General features: G+C 38.2%; 4 protein-coding genes across 21 annotated transcripts in view; 2 read left to right on the forward strand and 2 right to left on the reverse strand.

The window, feature by feature from the left end:
• Positions 1-102: 102 nt before the first annotated feature.
• Positions 103-2,399, reverse strand: LOC137191584 (uncharacterized). The gene is made up of 8 exons (XM_067601788.1): positions 2,287-2,399; positions 1,628-1,954; positions 1,277-1,552; positions 1,137-1,193; positions 843-998; positions 691-747; positions 536-598; positions 103-444 (listed from the first exon to the last, which is right to left on the reverse strand). Exons 1-8 carry the CDS (start codon positions 2,354-2,356, stop codon positions 431-433), a joined length of 1,020 nt encoding a protein of 339 aa, XP_067457889.1. The 5' UTR covers positions 2,357-2,399; the 3' UTR covers positions 103-430.
• A 636-nt stretch (positions 2,400-3,035) lies between these two features.
• LOC137191585 (allograft inflammatory factor 1-like) lies at positions 3,036-5,009 on the forward strand. The gene is made up of 6 exons (XM_067601789.1): positions 3,036-3,168; positions 3,335-3,396; positions 3,542-3,608; positions 3,706-3,747; positions 3,902-4,067; positions 4,453-5,009. The coding sequence occupies exons 1-6, from the start codon at positions 3,150-3,152 to the stop codon at positions 4,538-4,540; spliced, it is 444 nt and encodes a 147-aa protein (XP_067457890.1). The 5' UTR covers positions 3,036-3,149; the 3' UTR covers positions 4,541-5,009.
• A 229-nt stretch (positions 5,010-5,238) lies between these two features.
• LOC137191592 (casein kinase II subunit beta) lies at positions 5,239-8,647 on the forward strand. Its single transcript, XM_067601816.1, has 7 exons — positions 5,239-5,341; positions 5,723-5,798; positions 6,770-6,872; positions 6,964-7,079; positions 7,167-7,242; positions 7,373-7,562; positions 7,746-8,647. Exons 2-7 carry the CDS (start codon positions 5,727-5,729, stop codon positions 7,834-7,836), a joined length of 648 nt encoding a protein of 215 aa, XP_067457917.1. The 5' UTR covers positions 5,239-5,341; positions 5,723-5,726; the 3' UTR covers positions 7,837-8,647.
• A 43-nt stretch (positions 8,648-8,690) lies between these two features.
• LOC137191586 (uncharacterized) overlaps positions 8,691-17,737 on the reverse strand; it is a 33,798-nt gene continuing 24,751 nt past the window's right edge. For 15 of the 18 annotated variants that reach the window (XM_067601793.1, XM_067601792.1, XM_067601794.1 and 12 more), the window contains 6 exons: positions 16,041-16,220; positions 12,271-12,660; positions 11,588-11,710; positions 11,244-11,363; positions 11,070-11,150; positions 8,691-10,498 (listed from right to left, as the gene is read on the reverse strand). In XM_067601793.1, the coding sequence (XP_067457894.1) occupies positions 10,469-10,498; positions 11,070-11,150; positions 11,244-11,363; positions 11,588-11,710; positions 12,271-12,660; positions 16,041-16,220 (924 nt within the window). In that variant the 3' untranslated portion in view covers positions 8,691-10,468. Of the gene's footprint in view, positions 10,499-11,069; positions 11,151-11,243; positions 11,364-11,587; positions 11,711-12,270; positions 12,661-13,185; positions 14,028-16,040; positions 16,221-17,737 lie in introns of those variants that run through there. The other 3 variants (XM_067601803.1, XM_067601805.1, XM_067601806.1) reach the window with 3 other exon arrangements.

Here is a 17,737-nt window from a genome sequence, read left to right on the forward strand (position 1 = left end):
TCATGAATACACAAAAATCTGCTTCTTTTTTTTTTTTTTTTTTTTAAAAATTGTTTCTCTAACATTCTCAGTTCTTTATGAGTCATCATAGCACATATATTAATTCATATTGGACTATTGATTTTATTGAAACATTAAATTCTAAACACATTTGATTTAAAATATACAGATTATTAGATATATTAATGAAAACAGGGTAATAAGGCAGAGTCTTTTCAACAGTCTAAGGAAAACAGATGACAACATTTTCCATGTTGCTCAACATGAGTCAGCAAAGTCACTGTTACTATTCTTAGCAAAACTTTACAGGTTTTTAGATGTTACATGTTTTTACATGATGCATAAATGTAAGAATAAAAGTCATTTACACAGTAGGATAAATGCTTTAATTTTATGAAGAATATCTTCTTTTTCTTGAGAAGAATGAAAATTACTTGTAGGTCACTGCAATAAAGGAGATAAAATAGTTACTTGACTATTTGTGAATATGATGAGAATGATAAACTATGATATTTATAGTAGTTGTACAACTTACATGTGAACATGCTCTCATCCAGACATTGTTGGTACGTGCTGTTGACAGATAGGTTTATATGATCTGTGAGATACAGAAGTTAAAAAGTTGTCATTGGTGAACAAAGCAGGAGGGCTGGGCAAAAGAGGCTATTAAAAGAAAAATGTGGTTCTCACCCTCTGAGATCATATCATCCACAGTCTCATAAGTGTCATCAGACTGAATAGGAGCATCTAAAAAACAATAACAAGAGAACTATGCTATAGGTTACAATTACACTTCATTATTCTTAATTTCAAAACTGAAAGTGCTTCTAGGCAGATCACACCTGCTTGGTGCCTCTGTGTTTGCTGCGTGACTCTCTGGATGTTAAATCTGCAGTAAACGAACAGTCCTATCAGTGCAGCAGTTACGGCTATCACAGTGATGACTGAAGCCACGACTGCATTAAATGGTCCACTGCTCTCCTCCTTCATGGATTTCCCTACAATTTCAATAGTTGTCAGTGCAGGAAGTAATTATTTGAACGTTGACCTTAAAGATGAATCTAACAATGATCATCACAATTGACAGATGATTACTGATGCAATTGAATTAGCATATTACATATTTTTAAACAGACCTTGTACAGTCATTGTTGTAGTAACTGGAACCGTTGTGGCCGTGACCACATCTTCCACTTATTAAAGGAAATAAAAAAGGACACAAATGAGTTATATTGCCATTTCTCGCTAGTGATAATACAATAGTTTAAAGTCTTACCCTGGACTTGAAGGTTGATGTCAAAGCAGCGCTGAGTTTGACCAAGCATGTATGTGCATCTGTACCAACGACTGTCACTTTCACTCACAGACTGGATAGATAATGAGCTCTCATTGATCTCAACCCTGTTCAAGAAGAGAGGTACAGGGTTGCCACCTTTCAGTATTGCCCAGGAGATGTTCAGAGGTCTTTGTTGTCCTGATGTTATGTTCACTGGGCAGATCAGGTTAGCAGTTGTATTGGGTGCTGCCTTCACTGCTTTATGAGTTTTGCAGTCTAAAAGAAGAGAGATTAAAAATGTTTAAGTGGGATTCATTTGTAAAAGAGCAAGAATAAGAAATGAAATGTTACCTTTTACTTTTAAAGAAATGTTTTTGACCAGAATACAATCCCAGCCTTTCCAGATTTCACAACTGTACAGCCCCTCATCAGATTTTTTCAGTTTGGTCAGAAGAAGAGACATTTGTCCATTTCCATCAGCTTCCCATTTTACACGATCAGCATCCTGGAATTTGGATGTTATAGGCCTGGCGAGGATAACCTTCATCTGCCTGGAATGTGTTACTTGCTTTGTCCATTTGACTCTGTAGCAGTTCTTTGGATCTATCACACTTGAATTAAAACATGGGAGAAGTGCATCTTCTTCTTGAGAAGCTGACACAGTCACTGGTGAGCTGTCTTTAAAATGACCAGAAATTAAGATTATGATCAGTTTAAGAATAAGAACCAAAGTGCAAACTGTATAAATAGGGTGTTTAGATGGTGTGCAGTTAAGCATTTGATGTAAGAACCAAATGTAAGACAGATAAGTCCAAATTTCTAAATAGATAGCTGAAATATATATATTTTTTTAAAATCACATCATTTATCAAATATACAGTCCAATCACAGTAAGCTGGGAAATACCAAATACTCCTTTGTTCTACTAAGTATTTAAAAATTCAAATACATCAGTACTGTTCATTTAATTGATTGACTCTGGTAAAGAAATTATTCAATGGCCTACTCACCTTTGCACTCTATGACGAATAACAAAACTAATAACTGGAGAACCTGAAGATAAAAACGTGCCATATTCATGTAGAATGTAGCGGAGTGGAGGGACAAAAAAAAATTATTCTCATCTAGACTCCTCTGTCTCCACCTATTCTCAGTTCTCTAAGTCATTTACAAGTCTCATTTTGAAACTTATTGTACAGTTTTTTCTATTTACCTGATTGTATCACCAACACTGCCACCATGTGGTAAGATCTAAACACTACAGCGAGCTGGACTTCGGCCATAAAACCAAATATTACAGTCAAGTTATTTATTACATTTGGATGGGGAAACTGAAAAAGCAGCTCCTCCCTCGTCACCACCACTGAGGTGCCCTTGAGCAAGACCTTTAATCCCCAACTGCTCCAGAGAATGTAACGTAATGAAAATGATTTTCACCCAGTAACATGCATTTTTCTATGTTTCAAGAACAAGTTCTCCTTCTTGCAGTATTCTTCCTTCCTTAATTAAAATGTCAACTTTAAACTGCAGATACATCACTTTTCCACATGGACTGTATCAAAGCTTATATATTTGAATGAACTCATCATGACCATTGCAGAGCAAATATCCTATATGCAAATATCTTTTTATTGGGCAATACAGCAATGTTTTTTTACTGCCCTGTCTTGTGAAATTCAGATGTGAATTTCATGATTTACATCCTCCAATTGACCCTGTTTGCTGCAACCTTAAATATTACACAGGAACCTAACTTATGCTAAATGAAACTTTGTCACTCCACTTCCTCTTGTGGCTCTATTAACAGAAGTGCCACCAGAGCCTTTCACACACTGAGTGCAGCGTTCACAGTCCCACAGCACTGTGCACAGAAATGGACAAGACTGTACAAGGTTAGTTTGACTTTTTTCTGCTATGTCTATTTGTCATTTATCTATCTTTATATTGTCTTATAGCTCATTTAATCACTGTAGTTAATAAAATGTTGTATTTTGTATTCATTGAATGCGTGATTTGTAAGACATCTGTGTATTGGTTGTTGTTGTTTGTTCCTCACAGGCGGTAAAGCTTATGGCCTTCTCAAGTCTCAACAGGAAGAAAAACTGAACTCTATCAATGAAGTAAGTTGAACTGGTGATTGATATGTTAAGCTCACAAGACAGATCAGTGGTATTTGAAATCTGTTTTTCTCTATATAAACTACACCTAAAATAATAATCACAAAATGTCTGTTTTGTTTGGATCATTTCCTTATCACTCCTTTAGGCTTTTCTCTCAGATCCCCAGTATGCAGAAGAGGAAGACCTTGCCTCAAAGCTTGAAATGTTTAAAAGTAAGAATTAAAGGGCTACCAATCACTCCACATTACAATATTTAACAATTAACTATACATTTTTGGATTGGAATTAAACTATTTTCTTGTATTACAGAGAAGTACATGGAGTTTGATCTTAACGACAAAGGAGAGATAGGTAACCGGTCTTACAGCCCTATAGCATTTTTAGCTACAGAGTGAAACTGTTGCTTTGAGTAGTGACTCTTATCAAAGATGTCTTGACAGATTATTGTACATTTCTTACTTTCTTTTTTTCTCTGAACTATATTTTTTTCTTTTTTCTTTTTTAGACATAATGGGGTTAAAACGAATGCTGGAGAAACTTGGGTTGGCCAAGACTCACTTAGAGCTGAAAAAGATGATGTCAGAGGTGGTTGGAGGGACATCAAAAGAAACCATCAGCTACAATGACTTCCTGAATATGATGCTGGGGAAAAGAAATGCAATTCTAAAACTGTGAGTATGATATACTGTGCATAGTCCAGTATAATTTCAGACAAATGGGGAAGACCTAAAATTGTGTCACATGAAGATTAGGATTAAGGGGAGATTAATATAAACCCCCAAATTATTATTATTTGCCTAAAAATGCTTAATTTGTGGTTATGTTGACAGCCTTAGTAAAAAGAAGAAAAAAAAACATGATCAAAATTTAAGTGTGGTACCAAAAATCCACCTGTCTCTGAATTCTTGAAACAGAAGGCGCTAATGTAGACTCCTTTTGAAACTCAAAACAGAAGTACCTCATATTTGTCCGGTGATGTTTCTGTGATGCAAATGCAATGTCTATAGCTTATAAAGCCTTTATAATACAGCTCATGTGTCCTTTTCTTCATTTAAGGATCCTGATGTTCGAAGGCATGGGGAAGGAGCAGGATGAGAAAAGTACTGGACCACCTGGTCGCAAAACCTTTTCAGACCTGCCCTGATTGATCTTTACAGCCCAGCTGGGATTGTTTGTGACTGTACCTTCTTTCTTATGTAAACATAAATTGAATTCTTTAAATTTCATACCTAACAGATTGTAAAATGTGCATATTATCATAAGTAACGATATACATAAAATGTTTGTGCATTTTGTCTTGTGTGATTATGACTACAGAACAGATGTTCCACAGTATTATATGCAACTATATGCTTTGCATCGTATAGTCTACTTACTCTATGTTGTTTTAGCTGCTTAGTTGATGATGTGTGATGTATGAAATTTACATGCGACTGGCCATTATCATGCTAGACAAAATATTGCAACACAAAATATATGTATAAATGTATGCCAACATTTTGCATCATAATACTAAGGCTAACATTCGAACACAACATTTAAAAAGAACAATCACAAATTCTATATATTTATAGTTGTCTTGTAAATTAATAAAACAGTGAATGGAATTAAAATGTATTGTGTCCTTTTTCTAACTAAAATAGGTTTACAGCCACAGTTTACATCATGTCTTTAGCTGCAGTCGTCTACCTCAAAGACCCACCCCTACTCTGCCTCTGATTGGCTCTGACGCTGATGTTTTAACCGAAATCTAACCAATCATGCTCCTCATGCTTAAATCTAACCAATCTAATCAACGAAGGCAACGAGTACTAGCCAATCAGAGGCAGAGTAGGGCGGGTCTTGGCGGAATGCGGGTGGGAAAAAAATAAGGCTGTCATCCAGGGAGCGAGGAACTTACACTTGCCAAGCTTTCTAGTTGATGTATTAGCAAATATAGGTAAAGGTGAGTAAAAGCGACTTTCTGTAAACTGCCATGGGTACACAGGAGACAATACCTACAAATACATATTGCAGTAACAATGATTAATTTCCCTATTAGCTGTAATGTAGCAACGCTCGCAAGAAAGCTAGCGTGTGAATCAGGTGCTAACGCTAACTGTAGTTAACAGCTAGCAGGTTACAGACACATAAGGTAGCTTTATAGATTATTTAAAAAACAAAATAGATATTCTGTTTAAAGTTCGACACATATATTTTATTTTGTTATTGCTGTGATGAGAGAAACTGTCACATATGTGCTTGTAAAGTTTCCAATATTTGAACTGCCGGTTTGTAGCTGTTAGCCAACCAGTGAGGATGTAAAATGACTGTTTTGGTTTGACAGGAGGATGAGCAGCTCAGAGGAGGTGTCCTGGATATCCTGGTTCTGTGGACTGAGAGGGAATGAGTTCTTCTGTGAGGTTAGTCCGCTGGATATTTTTTAAACCTTAATTATAAGTGAAAAGTTAAAAATGTCCACGTAACCTGAGGAAAAACTACAAGAACTGTGCTTTTTCTTTCAATTTTCATCCTGTCAGATGTGCACACCTTGTAATAAGTTGTAGTTGTGTGCCTTTCACAGACTGTTTGACCCTTTGCCCTTTTACAGGACATACAGCCGAATAAAGTCAAACACTATTAGAAAAGCTTATTCCCCTCAGGCTGCATGCTGCCTCATATCTACATTTTATTTTAATTAAAACAGATTATTGCAATCTGGTTTTGATGCACCCATGCACTTTTGATGTTTTGATGTTTTTTATCTCAATGTTTTTGTGCCCTGATCCAGGAGAAACAATGTGTCATCTGAACTGTACTGTTGAAATGAGGAATGAATATTCATGTTGCTCTTTTACGGCCCTTTACTGGTGATGGCCTAAATTGCACATCTCTTCTCTAGTGCACCATGCCAAAAGCATGTTTTAATTTTGATGGACTTGCATTGAAGTTCACACTGCCGTGTGTGCACTTAAAGCAGAAAACCTAAATCACACACAGGTCATCCTTGTTCTAGTGGTAAATAATTATCTGAGTCATTTCGTGGTCTCACATTTAGACGCATTTAGAGGTGCTCACGGCAGCCACCTCCCTGTGGTCTCTGCTACTGAACTGTACCACTGGAGCGCATGAGGCCTTCTCACTCAAAAAGCACCTTAGAGTGACAAGTGAAAGGGAAAACACTGTCTGTTCAATCTTGGCATTAGCATGTAAGGTTAACACTCACCAAATCCAATTCTAATTTTAGCTACTTGCTTTCTTCATTGGCAGCATCTAAGTAATCCTTCTAAGCTCTTGCGTAATGCTTCCGCATCAGTGCGCTGTAGCAATTTGCTGTCGCAACAGTAATTGATGGCATTAATCGCCATTCATTGTCTGGAATCGTGTGTTACAGGTTGATGAGGACTACATACAGGACAAGTTTAACCTGACAGGTTTGAATGAGCAGGTGCCTCACTATCGCCAGGCTCTGGACATGATTCTCGACTTAGAGCCAGGTGAGAATATCTAGAAAGTTAGCAGTTCCCAGAGGAGATCAGATACAGAAATGTCAGTGATTTAACTGCCTGAATTGGTTTCATTTGACAGATGAGGAACTTGAAGATAACCCCAACCAGAGTGACTTGATAGAGCAGGCAGCAGAGATGCTCTACGGACTTATACATGCACGCTACATCCTGACAAACAGAGGCATTGCACAGATGGTACACTATTACTAAACTAAACTTCAAATTCTTTCATGCTCCATGACCAGAATCAATACTAATTTCTAAATTTGTTGATCTCCCTAGTTGGAAAAGTATCAACAAGGGGATTTTGGGTATTGCCCCAGAGTCTATTGTGAAAATCAGCCAATGCTTCCTATTGGTAAGTCTGACTTTTCACATTTTTCACATTAAACAAATCCTCCTTTACATAAGAACCATGCTGCACCTGTGACCTTTGTCAGTGGCTGTGACAACATACTCCCATATCATGTATCTCTTGTCTGTTGTAGGTTTGTCAGACATCCCTGGAGAGGCAATGGTGAAGCTTTATTGCCCAAAATGCATGGATGTGTACACCCCTAAATCCTCCAGACACCACCACACAGATGGAGCCTATTTTGGGACAGGGTTCCCCCACATGCTGTTCATGGTGCACCCAGAGTATCGTCCGAAGCGGCCAGCCAACCAGTTTGTTCCGAGGTGTGTTTGACTTGACACTTTTTTTTTTTTATATAGTTTGTTTTGGTATCTGTACTGAAAACCAGGTATGGCTTTGGCACTAGTATCAAAAGATTTCACACCATATCCAGCTGTTGACCTCAGAAAATTAAAAAGAGCATTCTTTGTGTTCAGGAACTGATTGTTTTTCATGGCTTCTTTCAGGTTATATGGTTTCAAAATTCACCCGATGGCCTATCAACTCCAACTTCAGGCTGCATCAAGTTTCAAGAGCCCAGTCAAGGCAATTCGCTAGAACTCAGCTCTGACAAAGATGGTGGACTCAAAAGACTTTGTTGTTTACTACTTATTTTAAGCAATGGATTATGTTCCCTGTACAGTTCTCCAAACCCACATCTGTGTTTATGGACACTCAGATCCAGCCATTTAGAGAAGCACTGTTACAGTTGAGCAAATTAGCTTGTTTTCTGTATTAAACATGTTATTCCTAAAGGATCGGTCTCCTGAAACGGTGTTTGACCTTAACTGATGTCAATCCATGTATTCATATTATAGCATTGTTTCTCTTAAACAGAAAAATGGCTTTAATTGTAATGATAATAATGAGGTGTATTTTGCTCTGTGGCTTAATTCCAGGTGACTGAATGTAACAGGAAAACTTGCCACCAGCCCCAGACAGGTTTGCCTTATCAGTGATGTGGTCTGTTAATACTTTTTAAAGTAAACATCAAATCACTTTGACATGTGCTGCAGAACAGATGGTGGAATGTGCTTTTGAGTTTCATGCTGAAGGATTTCATTTGATGTGTGTAAATGCAATCAGGTGCTATTTCCAAGAAACAACGAATACTTTATTTTAAGTAGAAAGTTAAAACTTACAGACATATGCTTGATTTCAATTTCAATGGCTCTGTATTTGCTTGATTATTTAGGCACCTGTAACAATATTTTCCCGATAATTCTCTATTTGTAGTTACATCATGTTTACGTTATTGTGTTACAGTCTAGACGGGTTTGGTGATCATTATTTTGTTGATTGAATATGCAGCAACATCGACTATGAAATATGGGAATGACATTAAATATTTATTTCTACCAAAATCTCATTCATACTTTTGTGTGGTTCAAAATATGCACAGCCCACAAGAATGCAAAATAATGCATATTTTATTTTTTCCATAAAAAGACAGGGAAAAGTCACAAAGCAACAATATTTTCCATTTTCTAAAAACTATTTTTCTTCATGTGAAATTCTACATTTTCTTCCAGGAGAGGTTGCTGTTTGATGTCCATGTAGCTACAATACCAATGGCTTCTGTTTGAGATAAAAAAAAAAAAAAGTTTGCTAACAAACATGCTATCTAATAGGAATTCATATATTTTTAAGCATTCTCTCTTCTATGGAAAAGTACACAAGACAGCAAGTGAGAGAGCAATCTACTTCGTCTAGGTGGTAAAAAGGCTTTACAAACTTTGTTGATGATGAATGCAATATTTAACATAGTGACATCTCTAGTGGAAGCCTGGAAACCAGCTTGTGTTGAAACATCACAGTACATCAAATCACATTAAACAGTTCCTACTTTACAAATAAATTACTGTATAGTAGAACATGTAAAAAAGACATTGTGCTCCTATGAGAGAAAAGCCACATATACTGGGACAGCTGCCTTCACCTCTTACACTCATTATTACTGTCACAGACAAGCTTTTATATTTGACCTCACTTGGCTGAACATAAATGTACATTTAAAGTAAGGATGGATATACATATATGAACATTCCTCATACAATCATATGGAGGTCTGTAGTCTTAAAAAGAATATCAAAACCTGAGATAAACAGACCAAAGCTTGTAAAACTTTTATCAACCAAATATATTCAAAGCAATTATGACTATTACGCTATTGAACAAAACATAGGGCTGAGGGAAGCACTCTAGGGTGATATGTAAATTGTTAAAGGTTTGATAGACTTGGTGGACTACAAGAGGAAACGAATAAGAATGATTCAGGGTATCAGGCAAGACAGTTAAGGAGGTCTTAAATAGAGACCTAAAAATTAAGTAAACAGCACAATAGTAACGTACAATTTAATGAGCAGATGGATATGAATAACTTAAAAACCTCAATTTGTACAAATACTATAAAAGCATTAATTCTATAAAATAGAGAAATATTTCAAAATAGATCAATTTTTAATTCAAACTTTACAATAATGTGTAGGCTACTGGTTCTTGGCTGGTTGGGGAAGAAAAAGATTTAGGTTTTTGTACCTGAGCAGTGAACAAAGTCGAACAAGCTGTCCAAATTTAAGCACAGAACATCTCTGTTCACATATTGATGTGAGGTATGTCATTTAATTAAAAAAAATGTCTCTCCTGAATTAAATACACAAGTAAACAAAACAAAACAAAAAAAAAAGAGTTCCCTTGAATGTAGTCTTAACGTTTCCCTAGCAGCACCAAGGGAATAAATGCTGATAATGGTGTCTAAACTAAAACGGAAACAGTGCATTTGTATAAAATGAACAATGTAAAAACCACTAGGAAATTAAAAAGCATTTAAAAGCAAACATAACTGAGATCACTCAACTGAAAATGCTGTTTTTTTAACCAATAAACGTGTATTCACTAAGCTTTTCAAACACCAGGATGAGATTATCACTTGATCAAACTTGAGCACTGTGCAGCCCTCCTCTACCTACAATGAAACAGCTCAACTGAAAAAAAGGAAGAAAACAAAGAGGATCTACTAAGTTTATCTACCAAGTTATTCATAACTTTAGGGGGCAGATTTATGAGATATTTCTTTTTTGGATATGTGTGTGTGCTGATAGAGCTGGCCAGTGTGTGTTGAGTGCTGCACTCTGACAAAGGAATACGGGAAGGTGGAGAGTCAAAGGAATAAATGAGGGTGGTGAATCAGTTACAATGATGATGCTCCGCCATCTTTCCCCTGCAAGACAGACATTATGTGCACTTGTTTTAGTCTTTGGTAAAGTCAAAATTATCATCATCATCATCATCAGTTGACTGGGTGTAAAGGAACAGTTTTACATTATGGAAAATTTGCAGAGTTAGATGACCAAATTGATGCCACGCTGACCTCTGTCAGTTGAATATAAAGCTACAGCCTGCAGATGATTATTTTAGCTTAGCGTGGAGATTGGAAACAAGGGAAACAGCTAGCCTGGTTCCATAATAGAGATATAGTCTGGCACCTAACCTCCCATAAAACCACAACTTCTCAGTTAGATTGTATGGAGTAAAAAAATGAGATATAACACCATAAATAGTGAGCTTTAAAGGTGCTGGTATGCAGATTTTTTTTTACCTTTGACCTAGCTGCTAACACCTTTTTCTAGTCTATATGCTAGGCTAAGCTAACATTAATTAACAGATATGATCAAACTCTTGGCCAGCAAGCGTATTATTACATTTATTATAGCAAGTGTATTTCCAAAATGAACTATTCCTTTACTATTTTGTGTCATGGGCAGAAAGTTTCTAGTACAGAGGGTTTGTACCTTATCTTGGTCGATATCAGAGTCTGCATTTATGACGATTCTCTTCTCCACACGAGTCTCTGAAGAACCACTTTTCACTACCTGTTGGGAGCAGAAAAAAACATAATTGAGAGGCGAATAAATAAAATAAACAGAACATAATGATATAAAGAGAAAGAAGAATGTACTGCTGACCTTTGAGATGTGAGTGGTAGTGGTGGTCACTGTGGTGCCACAAGAGGTTTCTGAGGTAACGGTCTTGGAGCTGGACATAGTTGTGCCATCTTTCTCCTCGACTGTTCCATCAACAGTCTCCTGAGAAACAAAAAAAGAAAAAAAAAAGTTGATTGAATTATCACTTTAGGTAGTGTGACTCTGACCTTCAGCCAGGGAAGGTGCAGTGCTTCCTCATGCTCATTTTGGAGCCCCTAGCCTGGTCCTCCCAGACCTTCTTACTCTATAGTGCTGCCATCTCCACCATGCAAACTGAATGCCTATAGCTGAGACGATCTGGGCTGAGCAGGTGCTGGAGCCCCTACCTTTGAAGACTCATAGGTGAAGGTCTTGGTCGGGACGATAGGGACCTCTGTGGTGGAGATGCCACTGGATAAGGAGTTGGAGACAGCTGAGATGGTGACTGTCTGGGTCTGCACCAGAGGGGGCTGTGGATGGGAGTATAGCCCTATGAGTGGCTGTTTAACCAGACACCTCAAACCTCACAGCAACCATTTTATTTCACACCATGCATGCCTTTCTAAGCCAATCCCTATATGTACTGATTTTCACCACAACAGCCCTTTCAGCTCACCAAATGACTTTTAAGTTAAGATTTTCTGGAACAACAATCATTGCTACTTCCTTTCCCACCACCAACGATTACAAAAGAAAAAGGGAAAACAGAAAATAAGCCACAAGTGGGTTGGACAGAAGATGAAAGTAAAGTAAACGTGCCAGAGAAGAACGAACTAGTGTTACAGTGACCCATCACCGTAGTTGAGAACTTAGCACACCACTGTGCAACACCTCTGCAGCATCCTGAGTTACATTCACACTGTACATACATAAATCACACTGCACTTAATGTGCTACTTTTGCAGATTCACAGACAGTGTTCTGTATGTTATGTTGCTGCAAAGGGGTGAGCAAGTGTGGCGGCCTTGAAATCATACAGAGGCCAAGCAGAGAGAGAATCAGCAACACCCTGAGGGAGTCAGAAGGCTACCTGGAAGCAGCGTATGACCTGCGGACCATCACTCATGAAATAGGAGGCTGGGGAACATCCAACTATCCTCCCAGAGCACTCCGACACTCCAGGATATGATGCTTCTTCTTCCTGGATCTCATCTAAATCTTTACCGGAAAGGTCGAGGGAGGGAGGCAGCTGCGCCATCTCCACCTCCACGATGGGCACCAAGGAGGTCTCAAAAACTACAACCTCTTCCTGATCACATGAATCCTCCTCAACAGGAACATCGTGGGCTTCAACACTATCAGGCTCACTCTTGTGGCTCACAGTGGGACTGGGTATGCCTGAAAAGTCCAAATTGCTGCTGGTTTCCACATGTGCAGCCTTTGCCTCTGAACCATCACACTGCGGACTAATGCACACACTCTAAAAAAGACATAACACAGTCACTATGTGATCACTTCCTACTTATATGATAAATATAGAAAGTATTTACATTGATAAATGTGTATGGATGTGAGTTAAGGTCTGTATAAAGCAGTATCCATTTTATAAGGTACAAAATCTATTGGAAGATACTATGATGAGTGATTTTTAGCTGATGTTATTAGTCTATATGACAGAACTTGGTTACAGACCAATTACATCTTTTCATGGCCACAATCTTCAATCTGTTTTCCAAGCTAATTTCCACTGGACACAAGTTACAGTGAGTAACCAAATAAGATGGATACTGACTACAGGTGTAGCTGCATATTGTATATTCCACCCATGAATATAATTCAGTATGCATCATAATGGAATGGATTCTTTTTTTTGTTTGTTTGAATTTTCTTTCAAGAAGGAGGGATTGCAACAATGACATACGCTCTTGATAGACAGCCATGAGCTAATATATAACAATTTTGTTTAAACAAAATCCAGGCTCCCTGAAAGGAACAAACAATCATATGAACTGTATATGGAATGCCTTTTATTCTTTGGTCAAAAAGTCATGCAACAGGAAGCTCTTGCAGTTGCTACATACTGCTTTGCAAAACACTGGTGAAGGACAAAGAGGTTGGTAAGTATTACAATTAAGCTGCCTCAAGGTCTCCCATCACAGAAATAATATACTGTGACTAAGAGTACGCATAAATTTCACAGTAACCATTTCTAAAGCTTACTTCATGTGGGTTCAGGAACAGGTATATATTTAAAAAAAAAAAAAAGAATCACATCACAGTGATCAGCTTATCCGAAGACAATATCTTAAGACAACTGACAATATAAATTTGCCTCAAATCGTGTATAAAAGCAGGCTCAAAGTGATGCGGGCAGACAGTAAAAACCCACAGATAAAAGTCAGTTGTCAGGTAATATTGGTTCATGTATCTATATTGAGTCCAACAGACATAAAAGAAAATGCAGTAGTGGATTCATTGTCATTTCCAGTCCTAATCAGTCTTTGGAGGACATGTCTGTTTGGTGGCTGGAGAAACCAGGGAAATAGTACTGCAGTAGGAAACAGAAGGAGTGAAGATCTTGTTCCACAGAGGCCAGACAAAAAAAAAGGCAGCTTCTCAAGTGGAGCAGATGATGAGAAATGAAGAATGCTACAGTGATGTTGTAGAGGAGGCGAAGGAAGGAGAGGAGGAGAAGAGAAAAGCTAGAGGTTGATGGGTAGGTGACTAGGTGTGGTCTCCACGGGTCACACTCACACCTGTGTGGGATTTCCACAGGGTCCAGACGGCCCCTCAGCTGCGTTTGGAGTAGAAGTCTAGCAGGGGGCCGCGCGGGAGGCGGATGACAAACTGAGGGGGGAGGAGGAGGAGGAGGAGGAGGAGGAGGAGGAGGAGGGAAGAGAGATGAGAGGGATGAATTTTGAAATTTCTGCAATGACTAGCATTGAACTGAACTTGTAAAAAGCCAGAGTTGGGCAAGAACAGATTTTTTTAAAATGTAAAATTCAGATATAACAGCATGGCACAAGTGTAATTTTTGTCATTCAGAGCATGGAAATATTGGCACATGCATTTTAACATGCATCTTTACATTTATTTCCATGTCCTACATCTCACTTAAGACTGAAAAGACAGAAAGTCATCCACACTTGTAGTATCTTATGTAAACAAGGGATGTACTTTATATTTTATCTTTTTCAAATGGAAATATCTTTGGCAGTTATGGTCAACTGTACGCCTGTATAGCCAGCGTTCATCTACTTTGAGGACATTAAATTGATACAGATGGCCTATAACTACCCACTGCTGTGTTATGTCTGAGTGGTGAAAGTGATTTGATCTGGCTGGAGGTTTCTAGCCCTCAACAAAGCTATGCTCTAAAAACGTAACTAATCTGAAATAACATACGTTTAGCTGTAATACAGGCTCATACTATTAGTAGCATTTGTCTTTTGTCAATAGACCCAAACCAAAGGTCAAGTAGAATGACGAACTGGCTGTTACAATGGAGCTCAAACAGTGCGTGTCCACTCTGCTTGGTAGAAGACATTTGACCAGTGTCATTAAGCTGACATGTAATTGCTTATGTCAGTTTGTACATTTGTTCCGATTCATTTCCTCGCTGCCAGCTCTAAGCTGTCACTTTTGCTTTGCGTTCAGGCTAATGCAGCCTGACAATATGATGGACTTGGAGGCATTAATCTCCATGTGCAAAAGTGGTTTGTGTCCAAGCACTTATGCTGCAGTTACGAGTAAGTCACACCAAAAGGCATGCAAAATGAATCTCCATAGGTTTCTAGTTCACTTTAATGTAATCATTTTAACTGCAACATAACTATTAATACCAGTGATGATGTGATAGTGTTACTCAAATACTGGAATCCTGTGATAGGTATGATGTTGTTAGAGATCATGGGGTAATAACTGCTGATACAACTGTGAATGAGACCTTGTCTCTTCATGGAAAAAATAACCAAGGCTTGGAGAATGCAGCAGCAACAAAAGGGCAAAAGCAGCATGAAAAGAAAATGTGCAAAACAGAAATCATTAAAAGCATAAAGAGGGCTCATCAATGAAGGAGCGATAGAGAAGAGGGGGGAGAGGTAAATTCTGCTCAGTGTGAGAACATGCAAAACCGCAAGGAAGTGGTCATCTCTGGGTCATGCAGTAAAATTTCAACGTCAGGTCTGTCAGTCATGCAACAGGGACATGTCAGGGGTCAGAGGCATCTGATGCACATAAGATGAACCAAAAGAGTTCTCAGAGAGTGGACAACCTGTCCCAAAGATGCCTCACCCACATCAGTCTTTTATGTGAAAATACAAAAGTACAGACCCTATTCAACAAGTCCAACTGCATTCTTCATATACATGCATGTGTCGCATACCACATGCCATTGTCTCGAATAGGTCTGTACATGCACACACAATCCATCACAACTCATTACTGTCAAAGAACGAGGAATGACAACTGGAAGAGCCTGATCCCCTCCTCTGTGTTTTTCTTTCATTTGAATATATCGGTCATGTGAAACAAGAATCTGATCTTGTGCTGAAATTATGCAAAATATAATCCAAATTACACACAATTTCAAGAAAAAATACTTAAACACAAGACATAAACTAGAATATCAGGTTCTTCTGTTCCAATACAAATCCATGCACACTGCTCACACTAGTGCAGTGATGTTTTCCAAACAAATTCAGAGCCATGGAAAACAAATGAGATGATATACTGTATGTATAAATGCAACAAGTCAGTTCAGGAATTGATAATTCTCATAATGTAATTAACATTTGATTTCCTGAACCGACAAACTCAATCAACTAACTTGGTGTCAAGTGGCTGCTGTGGGAGACTTACCCCATCTGCACTGGGCAGAGGCTGACCATTGATACCCAGTGTGCGGAATGGAGAGTGCGTGGACAAACGCTTGTCCCATTCACTGGGTCTGGACTCTGGGACAGATTCCATGAAGTTCCTCTTCAGCTCACTGATACTGGCATGATGCTTGAGCAGGTCCTCATTAGGTTTATCGAAGTCCTGTACACGGAGGAAAGCCGAGAGGGGAAGGACAGAGTGGGGGGAGGGTGCCAGGAAATTTGACGGAAACAAATGGAGCCAGAACATATTAAGGAGAGGATGACAAGGATAGATAGTGAAGGTTGGACAAGAACAGGGAAGACGAGGGAATATATAGAGAGGTTTGTAGTTGGCAGAGAGGGAACAATTAACAGGAGAGGACAAAGAAAAGTAAAAAAAAAGTCAGTTAATGTTGCTTTTCTGCTGCCGTCATGAAATTTGTGCTGAATTATTTCTGATTAACTGAATAAGCAGAAGCAGGGTTAGTGTTTCTAAGAGTATAACATAAATTAGAAGGAGCCAGAGCTTAATTATTCTAGATTATAGCACAATGTGGGTTCTTGATAGATTATCAGTAACTCCTTTTCAAAATGCAAATTAACTGAGACGAGACATTGTTTTATATGGGAAAGATTCAGAGAATATTTAGAGGAGTCAGTTCCATGATTTATCAAAAGTTGATCATTATTTGAAGTTCTGGATGTGTACAAGCTATAAACCAAACAGCACAGCATTATGGTTTTATTTCATAGCATTAGGCTTGCAGTGAAACACATCTTGAAAACAGGCTGCAAATCAAAAGAGCAAGAGAGGTGATGACAGCAGACATGGTAGAAGTTGTCGAAGGATGAAGCCTCAGTGTAAATGGAAACCTGTTCATTTGACACGAATGAACAAAAGCAAAAACAGCAGCACTGATTTGGCAACATTTAGCAGCAAGTTGATCTTTATGGACAACAGCAAGTAATCAACACTCATATTAAGACACATACTACAGGAAATGTTCTAGTAATGAACACCAGTGTTTGTTAACTGTTAATCATGACCTACTGTGGTGCTGAAGAGCAACTTAATGATAAGTGTTTCCCCAAAATGTAATTCCTTTCATACATAACAGCAAAGATGTATGACTGGGTACAATTATTTTCATTTTCATTCCCCTCGTCGTTGATTTGCATATTTGCTGAGAAAGTGCAATGCAGTGCACTATTGGCAAGATAGAAAATGAGACAGAGAGAAGATGGAGGTAGGAAGAGCAAAAGCAGGAACAGGAGAATACTGATGATCTGGAAAAAAATATATTTCATGTAAAAATGGAGCTGGTTGTGAATCCTGACTTAAAAAGCTAACAGTCTAGGAAAGCTCTTGCTGTCCCTCATCATCTTAAACCTCGGGCACATCAACCACATCACAGGGCTGACCAATAGGGACAGTTTTACAGATGCTATAAAGTGCAGCATCCAATCCTAATCCAATACTTATTTGTCTTAAATTCAACAGCGCTCTCCTGAAACAACTGGATTAGCATTATGTTGTGTCACACATACACACACGTAGTAAGTTATCCACACAGCAAATCATATATGCTGATGCAAAAAAAAAAAAAAAGTGAAATATTGCAGCATGCAAGCGTGATATTAAAACCACAGCCAGAGTGCCAAAGAGCAAGAAAACACAGCTAGAGACGGACATCTCCA

This window comes from Thunnus thynnus, chromosome 10 (genome assembly GCF_963924715.1).
Source record: "Thunnus thynnus chromosome 10, fThuThy2.1, whole genome shotgun sequence".
NCBI classification, from domain to species: Eukaryota; Metazoa; Chordata; class Actinopteri; order Scombriformes; family Scombridae; genus Thunnus; species Thunnus thynnus.

Coding starts and splice junctions, on each gene's coding strand:
- LOC137191585 (XM_067601789.1), top strand. Junction 3,748..3,901: donor TAACGACAAAGGAGAGATAG/GTAACCGGTCTT, acceptor TTTCTTTTTTAG/ACATAATGGGGTTAAAACGA. Junction 4,068..4,452: donor AGAAATGCAATTCTAAAACT/GTGAGTATGATA, acceptor TCTTCATTTAAG/GATCCTGATGTTCGAAGGCA.
- LOC137191592 (XM_067601816.1), top strand. CDS start 5,727: ATGAGCAGCTCAGAGGAGGTGTCCTGGATATCCTGGTTCTGTGGACTG. Junction 5,799..6,769: donor GGAATGAGTTCTTCTGTGAG/GTTAGTCCGCTG, acceptor CGTGTGTTACAG/GTTGATGAGGACTACATACA. Junction 7,080..7,166: donor ACAGAGGCATTGCACAGATG/GTACACTATTAC, acceptor TGATCTCCCTAG/TTGGAAAAGTATCAACAAGG.
- LOC137191584 (XM_067601788.1), bottom strand. CDS start 2,356: ATGAATATGGCACGTTTTTATCTTCAGGTTCTCCAGTTATTAGTTTTG. Junction 1,194..1,276: donor CATCAACCTTCAAGTCCAGG/GTAAGACTTTAA, acceptor TCCTTTAATAAG/TGGAAGATGTGGTCACGGCC. Junction 748..842: donor AACACAGAGGCACCAAGCAG/GTGTGATCTGCC, acceptor ATTGTTTTTTAG/ATGCTCCTATTCAGTCTGAT.